The 9,082-nt window shown below is 41.9% G+C and overlaps 1 protein-coding gene across 2 annotated transcripts in view; it reads right to left on the bottom strand.

The window, feature by feature from the left end:
• Positions 1 to 4,980: 4,980 nt before the first annotated feature.
• Positions 4,981 to 9,082, bottom strand: part of CCDC191 (coiled-coil domain containing 191) — a 74,170-nt gene continuing 70,068 nt past the window's right edge. For both annotated transcript variants that reach the window (XM_006773595.2, XM_015570392.1), the window contains 3 exons: positions 7,154 to 7,306; positions 6,488 to 6,633; positions 4,981 to 5,324 (listed from right to left, as the gene is read on the bottom strand). In XM_006773595.2, coding sequence (XP_006773658.1) covers positions 5,180 to 5,324; positions 6,488 to 6,633; positions 7,154 to 7,306 — 444 coding nt within the window. In that variant the 3' untranslated portion in view covers positions 4,981 to 5,179. The remainder of the gene's footprint in view (positions 5,325 to 6,487; positions 6,634 to 7,153; positions 7,307 to 9,082) is intronic.

The raw sequence follows: 9,082 nt of genomic DNA, 5'->3' as shown, positions 1-9,082 counted from the left end.
ACCCTTCAGGGAAAACCAGCTGGTCCTGCCGGTGCACCAGGCCTCTATCTTCTATACTAATAAAAGGGTAATATGCTAATTAGACTGGGAGATCTTCCAGACGTTCTTCTGAACAAAGCCATGGTGGCGGGGCTGAGGTAGAGGCGGTTAGGGGCCAAGAGGGGAGGGCAGTTGTGGGTGAGCAGGCTGGCGGGGGTGGGGCAGTTGGGGACAAGCAGGCCAGCAGGCTGAGTAGTTAGGGGTAACCAGGTAGGCAGGCAGGTGAGTGGTTAGGAGCCAGCAGTCCCGGATTGTGAGAGGCAGTCAGACATCTCTCGAGGGGTCCCAAATTGGAGAGGGTGCAGGTCGGGCTGAGGCACCACCCCCCTCCCCCAGTGCATGAATTTTGTGCACCAGGCCACTAGTTTATTATATAGATACCCATGTTACCTGGATGGGGCAAGTCAATGTCCCTCACTAGGATAAGGACTCCTTGGATATTGTTCTGGCTTATTGAAATTAAAAGGCTTTTTTCCCCCTAGCTGGTTTAGCTCAGTGGATAGAGTGTCGGACCACAGACTGAAGGGTCGCGGATTCGATTCCAGTCCAGGTCACATACTCTGGTTGCAGACTCGATCCGGTTAGGGTTGTACAGGCGGCAACTAGTTGATGTTTCTCTCTCACATAGATGTTTCTGTCTCTTCCACTCTCTCTAAAAACCAATGGAAAAAATATCCTCCGAGAGGATTAACAAACACAAGAAAAGGCTTGTTTTAAGTTCCCTGAGAACGCCATGACTGGCAGTTTACAGAAGAAAGCCCAAACCTTTGACAAGCTCAGTGGTTCTGTGGGGGTGAAAGTCTACTGAAGTATTTGTGCCAGAAGGAGAGCAAATAAATGACTCTCCATGAGCAGTGCTCTGTGGGCTTTAGGACATCATTGGCCTGGATTCCTAGATTTATAACGCTTTTTATCCTCTGAAACTATTGGAGGGATTTTGCCCTTTAAAGGACAAAGCCTCTGTGAACAGATGAGTCCCAGAGAAACATTTGGTGGTGGTGGCCATGGGATACTGCCTGTAAACCTATACACCAGCAGTCTTGTGGCCATAGGAGCAAGCCACCCTCAACATAATTCCGGAAAGGTTGGCCCCCTTTTCTTTCCCTCACATCCTCAGCCTCTGTTAATAAACACACTGGATATGGAGCGTAGGAAATGATCTATATTCTAATCAGCATTATTGTCATGCCGGATGTGCTATTCCTGGGGAAGAGAAAAGGGCCCATTTGAAAAGTTCTGCAGAGAAATAGTTAAGGGCCAGAATTGCATAAAAGGAAAAAAAAATCCTTCAATATATTTTTTTCTTTAAAAAATATTTTTATTGATTTCAGAGAGGAAGGGAGAGAGATACATAGATAGAAACATCTATGATGAGAGAGAATCATTGATTGGCTGCCTCTTTCACATCCCCTACTGGAGATTGAACCTGCAACCCGGGCATATGCCCTGACTGGGAATCGAATGAGAAACTCTTGGTTCATAGGTTGATGCTCAACCGCTGAGCCATGCTGGTTGGGCAGTCCTTCAATATTTAAAATGTTTCTTGTGACACCCCAGAGTATGTTGTTAACTGACTGTTAACAACACCTCTTGGGTAGGTTTCTCTGATGCTGCTCATTGAGCCATGAGTGTGTTTCAGGGACACTGTGTGCTTGTCTCACCTCAGTCCCCTATGTGTCTCTGTGTAGCATATGGCAAACCTGTGCTATCCAAGTAATGTTTCCCTTCGGTGAATGAAGTAATTGTCATCTTCCACTGTACCATCTGCCTAGCAGAAAGACTGCTACAAACTTTCTCTTATGCAATAGTTCTCGGTACTTCGAATATTTTTAGCAAGAGAAAATTTTCTATATTAGAATTTTCCACTGCCAGAAAATACAAGGTCCTTTGTAATATTGACCATCTGCTTAATAGCGTATATTTCCATTGGATAGGACACTAGACTTTTATTCTAAAACTCAATTAATGTAAGCAAAAATATGACATAGGAGCACAGGTTTAACTAGGATGTTTAAAAATTAATGTTTTATTAGGTTTAAGAGTCTCTTTAACCTAGGCAAACAGGTTTATGACTTGACTTTATTTTAGCCATATATTGGTACCCTGCATTATAAAAGAGAATTTCCTCAAATAAGCAATGGATGAGAGAGACTTTTGCTTGAGGCACCTGTTTGGAATCTGGTTTTCACATCAGGAGCTTGACAAGCGTGCCATTTTATATTAAACATTGCGGAGGTGCTGCAGGGCGAGGAGAGAGCTGTGCTTGGCTTAATGCTGGAGAAAAATCCAGTGTGCTCTTGTAAATGTTTCCTGTGACTAATAGCAACTTTTTGTACAATCAGCTAAATGTGGTCCTGTTGCTAATGGACAATTATCCCACTTCAGTGGGCACTAAGTGTCTCACTGTAGCAGCAGCAGCAGCAGACCAAAGACCTAGTGCTTAATGAAGACACATTTCCTAGAGGTTGTGACTGTTTTCGAGCGGGGCTTGGGACTCATTACTACTCTAGCCTTCCTGATGTCACCTTCCACTTCTAGGAAATTCATGCTTTAAAGCAGGGGTGAGGAACCTTTTTTCTGCCAAGGGCCATTTGGATATTCATAACATCATTCGCTTAATAGAATTCACTTAATATAAGTGTATGTTGTTATGAAAAAAGCTCCTAGATTTATTGAATTTTGAGTCCCGCCTGCGGTTGCCTTGGCAGGGTTAGACCAAATGATTTCTCAGGCCTTATACGGCCCGTGGGCCAGGCGTTCCCCACCCCTGCTTTAAAGGCAAAGCTTGAAAACCAGATCTATTCTAGTTACTGACACAAATAAAATCCTGCACTTCTTCAGGTGGTGTCACTGATTAGATGCAGGTAATAGAACTTGTGTGAAGCTCAACTTGTGATCTGTGGTTCGGGTGATGTGACGCTTTCAGTTGTTAGGGCTTTTGAGCCTTTTCAGTTGATTAGGTTTCTGGGTCTGATGTTATCGACTAAAGGAAACCCAGGTATGTTTGTTTAATATTAAACTTAATATTTAATGTAACTTTCCCAGCAACATTAAAGGGGATTTCTTAAGCCAACTCTCGAAGCTGTGGGCTACACATTTTGCACTGTTTTTATCCTTGTATTCATCCTATCACCTTGGACTCAGACACAAGGCCTTTCAAATGAAGATTTGAAAAAATTACTGCCATTTATGTAAAATAATGTACTGTGACCAAGTTATTATTATTTTTTGTGACCAAGTTATTTAAATGGGAAATAAAGTGCTTTATTTAAGGAGACTAGTTGGTGTTTCTTGGTGTGCCTCCTGAACTCCTTTGCTTTAAGAGAAGCCTGCAGTGTAGCTTTAGGTCCCAGCCTGTGGACCTAAAACTATCATATTCCTGGTGATTACTTTTCCAGTTTTGTAGGCCAGGGATACTGCTTATTGGGCATTTTGTTAGCAGTAAAATTTCAAATCATATTTTTAAGATAGCCCAGCAAGGCCTGGCTGGTGTGGCTCAGTTGGTTGAAGTGTTGTCTCATACACCAAAGGCTGTAGGTTCAATTCCCAGTCAGAGCACATACCCATGGTTTCAGGTTTTACACACACACACACGCACACGCACACACAGATAGCCCAGCCAGAAACATAGGTCATTAACTAGTTTGTTTTCCTATGTCTACTTAGAAGGTTCTATAAGTAGGTAAAAAGTTCTTGCTGGCTCAATCAGAATATGGGTTGCTAAAGACTCAATTTCTAAATGATGCTTGAGGTGAAATAAAAATAAAAGAGAGTTTAAGAGAGAAAACTTAAGCTCTACGGGTGAAACCTTGCATGCTTACTTAAGGGCTTCACCTATATGTATACGCTTGGGCGCTAATATAAGCCAATATTCTATAACTTACTACAGTTAAGAAAACAGTGATTTAAATGGAAAGAGATTAAATATGAGTTACTTTTATTCCCATTTTCTTTGGTGGCCATCAGTATTAAAAAGTTTTTTAGAGGATAACTATGGAGACAGGGATATTGTAGAAGAAATAAAGTTTAATTTAGGGTGTTTTGTCATGTCTAAGTCACACATTTTCCACAGAGAAGGACAGAATCATTTTGCAGGTGGTATAGCTACAGCTAGGTATCCCTTCTAAGAAGTAAGAGATGATGACAGAATTTTACTTTACCAACTCATATTTTCAACCTGCCAAATAACAGTTACCTCAGGGTGCAAGGGACTTTTTCATTTTACTCTGTGCTTTTATCTACTACTTGAATTTGTTGTAATAAATGTGTTTTGTAATGGAAAAAAAATTCTAGCAGATAATTCAGTTCACAGAAGGGAATGTCTTTATAGTCTTTAGCACCTTAAAGATTAAAACATTCTTTGAATGAAAGATAAACATCTTGATATATAGGTCAAATTGAGGTCTAGAAGCAGATCAAATATTATTTAGAGGTAGCAATTGGGAGCATGACCAGATATTTTAACAAACTGCTGGACTTCCCTTCCTGCTTATCAAGGTTCACTGAAGAAAAATGTGTTTGGTGCCCCACTTTCTCTGAAATTAGGATACGCTGTTATCTATTGCAGCACTGCAAAGACTACCTTTGATGCATGGCTTTCCTTTAGGGGTGGGCAGAAAGTATGGAGTCCGGCAGAATGCTTGTTGCGGATGCTAAGGTAATAACTAGGTGCCTGGACACATATGACTCCTTTTCTAACTGCTCACTACTTTTAATTTCTTTTTAACTAAAGTTACATTTGCTAACAACTCACGTTAAGCTATAAGGACATTTTCCTCCACAAGCTCAGGCAAGCAAACACGTCCTTTTTAAAGTTTATGATGCTAAAAATACAGACGCTGCATTTGAACAGTGGAACAGGAACAGTTCCTGTGGCTGATCCTGCTGGGATAAATGCTTTAGTGAACTGATTAGCAACCCAAGAGAAATAAAAGAAGGAAGTACAAACTAAAAAAGAAGTCCTTTAATCCAAGGAATACCTGACAGAACAACCATGTAGATGCATGTGCGTGAGGGTGGGTGGTGCTAACAGACCTGTATGGACCATGGGCATTCCATCCTAAGCATGGCACTGGCTTGTGTTCCCTGGACACCAAGGACTCTTACACGAGGGCGGGTATCTGACGCTGGACAAGCAGAGTCACGGTGGGGCCAGCGCCTGGAAGTCCGGAAGGATTTCAGCTACCTTCTTACGGAGTTGCTCTCGCCTTTCTTCTCTTAATCTTTCCTCTTTCATAAATTTTGCAAACTTCTTCCATGTCTGAAATGTGATCCAGAGAATCCTCCTGTAAGAATAAAAAGGGAAAAAATGTAAAATATTAAGGATAAGTTGACTTTCCATCTGAAGTACATGTAAGAATACTCCTTATGTGAATAAAACGTTAATAAGGTATGTAAATCACAACTGGAATTCAGGCTGAGAAATGCTGTGAAGAAAAGAAAGCCACAGAAATGGATGGGAGTGACCAACAGGTTGTTTTTACTTTCCCTTAGGTAGCCAGGGAAGGCCTGTGTGAGGAGGGGACACTCCTGTGCCTACACAACAGTCTGTACACCACAGAACATGGAGGCATCTGCCACATTAAGCTCATAGGAAATGACAGACACCCAGTCACCAAAGAAGGACAGACCATTTGTTTACTCTCAAAGGTAAGTGTGTAATAAACTTTAGGGCATTTCTATCCAAAATGCTTAAAATCACACAAAACGAAGGAAAACTTACACCTTATTCCTCAATTTAGATTAAATAAGACATCACTGTATTACAAACATTAATATGGCATACTGTGTGATGTGAATTACATAAAATTCCAAACCAGGCAAAACTAGACTATATAGCCTTGAAGGCTGCATGCGTGGAAGGCAAACGTGAAGAAACAAAAGGCAAGGACATGCTGCACACAAAGCTCAGGAGTAGTTCCCCTTGAGGAGGAAGGGCTGGCCCTTGGGCAGAAGCCAGCGGGACTCTGGGGGCCATCAGTGTCCTACTTCTGGACCTCAGTGGTGATGACATGGATGTCCCCTTTACAGTAATTCATTAAGCTGGACTTGCATGACTTAAGCACTTTTCTGTATTAGTGTTATATTTCACAATAATGTTAAAAAATTGAACCTACAAACCTATGTGACATAAAGAATACATACATTTGCTTAAGTGTGTTCATGTACTTCTCATAATTTTATTCTCCTGCCAGTCCCTGTGAAGCAGAGAAGACGGGCACCCTCCTCTGAAGACGGGGCCCTGGAGTTCCGGGCGGGGGGGGTGGTGGTTACTATCTTGTTTTCATCACCGAGTCAGTGGGTGAGCTGGAACACCTCTGCTGGTATCGCTGAATGCCCAGCTCTCCTAGCCTCCACTTCCTCTTTCTGGACATGTTCCAGGTACAGAATACATTGCAGGGCAATTATGCAGTCAAAGAGTGACTTTCCTCAGAGATCTGACCCTCACCTGTCACTGTGCTCCACGGCAATCTTGTGCTTGCTCTGAGAATCGATCCGGGCCTGCCTGACCATGTTAAGCCAGGCCCTGCAGATCTTCTTTTGAAGAAAATGCATACACAGTGTTTGTACTTCTTCCTCCAGGTCAGTCAGGTACTGGGGATGAGGAAAGGAACAGAAATGAGTCAAATAATGTCACAGACAAAGAATTAGAGCAAATAAACAGTACAAAAGAGAAAGAATAGAAACAAACACAAGACAAAGGAACAAAGGACACTGGAGGCAGAAAGAGAAAATGTGGCAGCCAACCAAACAGCCTCTGTAATGTCTGAAGGAAATAATGGAACCAGAGGGGGGGGAAACAGTAACACTATCAAGGGGGTAGATTTCTAGTAAAATCACTTGAGCAATTACGGGATAAGAAACAAGGATAAAATCAAAAGTTGATATAACGACACATAATTTATAGAGACAAACAGTGTGAAAAGAAATAGGCTTAAGATTTTATATTAACAAAAATTAATTTGACATTTCCACATTCATATCTAAGCAATGCATTAGATTGACCATTTTATATTGTTCTTGAAAAAACAATGACTGGACATTCTGGGTTGCATCTAATGTTCTTTCAGGGATTAAGGAGAGACGTAGTCAAAGCTCCCTTCCAGGGCCTTACCCGCCGCCAGCTCCGGAGGACTCTCCTCAACAACGTGTGGGAATAGCACTGACTGGCCCGGGCAGTCTCCCTAGCCAGGCTCTCCTGACTGCAACGGAGCCAGCTCAGCAGGCACTTCCTCTGAAGGGCCAAAGAGTGATGTTCTTCGGCCACCTGGATCATTTTATAAATAAGAGAAGGAAATCATTCCTTGTATTGTAGATCACTTAGGGAAACACACATTCATTCCCTTGGCAAATGATGCTTCAAACCACACGTAGAGAGAATATCTTAAGGACATTCAGCCTATGTCCCTAAAGCTTTGACTACTGACTCTATTTTATGGGGGTTTTAGATTCATCGCATGCATAGCCGTTCAGTGCTGACTCCCTGAAGACCACCGTGACTGGCTGGTTATCAGGAAAATGGAATAAACAGCCTCCAAAGCCATTATTTCGCTTGCACCGAGTTTTGAAGTGGGTGGCTGGCAATGTTCTCCGTTTGTTCTGTTGGAGCTCAGACAGCAACTCCATAACAAACCTCTCTTTTTTTTATGTACTTAACCACTGTCTAATTGAGGAAATGCCAATACTTTCAATTAGTTTTGTAGAATGAGCTGTCACCAGCACTGAAATTTAGACATTATCAATAAACCACAAAACCATCTGATAGAAAAATAACATGATGAATAATTTAATGTCTTACCAACTTAAAAGGTCAGAGCAAAATTCTTTCAAAATAAACATACAACTCAGTTTATAGAGTTTAAAAAGGAAGTGTTATATTCTTTCAAGAGCTAAGAGGAAAAAATCCTTCCCCTTTTGTTCTCTCCAATTACATTTTCTAAGCCTGTCTAGCCACCCAGCATTATGAATGTGATTCACCCAAATCAAACTCTTGGCCGTCATAATTCTTGGTCAAAATGAGCATTACAAGAGGTCTCTGTGACACCTGAGATGCTGCCTGTCCTGATTTCTGTCTGGGGACCAAAAGGCTAGGGCAGCCAGAAACCATAGTCTCCTCCCCTCCCTTCTCTTCATCCTCTGGGAAAACGGAAACAACCAGAAAGAAAACGATTCTCAGAAGGCTCCTTAAAAGTTCTAAAAATGGTTGTTGGAATAAATGGAATATAGCATGAGAAAGAGAAAATTCTGAAATGTCTAAATTAAATTACAGTGACCGGGAAGTGAAAGACAGAACATTAGCCTGTTAATGACTGCTCACATTCCTCCCATTGCCTGTTGGAGCTTCAGGTTAACTTCCAGGTGGCTATTTCCATAGGTTATTTCTACCAGGCACCACCTAACTCAGTGGTTCTCAAACCTTGGCTGCACAGTAGAATCACCTGGGAATCTTTTTAAAACCCTGATTTCTGGGCCTCATGCTCCAGAAATTCTGTTTCTTTGTTATGGGGTGGGACCACAATATTAGTAACAAAGAAACAGAATTTCCGGAGGATGAGGCCCAGAAATCAGGGTTTTAAAAAGATTCGCAGGTGATTCTAATGTGCAGCCAAGGTTGAGAACCACTGACTGACTCCAGGAACCTCAGCTTGTTTGCATGTGCGTGCACTCTCCAGACTTGCCCACAGCCAGTCTACAGGAGGGAACATTTCTCTATGCTGGCCCCGCTCCCTCTTCTCCCCCTTCTTTGCCTGCAGCTAATGAGAATTCTTTCAGATTACCTTTCTTCCACTTTCCCTCTGCTCCATGCACAGAAATGCTTGCAAGACTCTGGGACCATGGGCACACTGTTCTGCTCAGCCATGCTCCTGGTGATTTAGATTAAAGTCTATGCTGCTTTTGGCTAGCATTTTGGACCAATAAACCTTATTTAAAACAATTGTCATGGAAATTAATTTTATTTTATATATATATATATTTTTTTAATTGCTTAAAGTATTACAAAGGGTATTACATATGGCTCCTTTTTTCCCCCCAGGCCTTGACA

Source organism: Myotis davidii, unplaced genomic scaffold (assembly GCF_000327345.1).
Source record: "Myotis davidii unplaced genomic scaffold, ASM32734v1 scaffold201, whole genome shotgun sequence".
NCBI classification, from domain to species: Eukaryota; Metazoa; Chordata; class Mammalia; order Chiroptera; family Vespertilionidae; genus Myotis; species Myotis davidii.
This window is presented reverse-complemented; position numbering and strand designations above follow the sequence as displayed.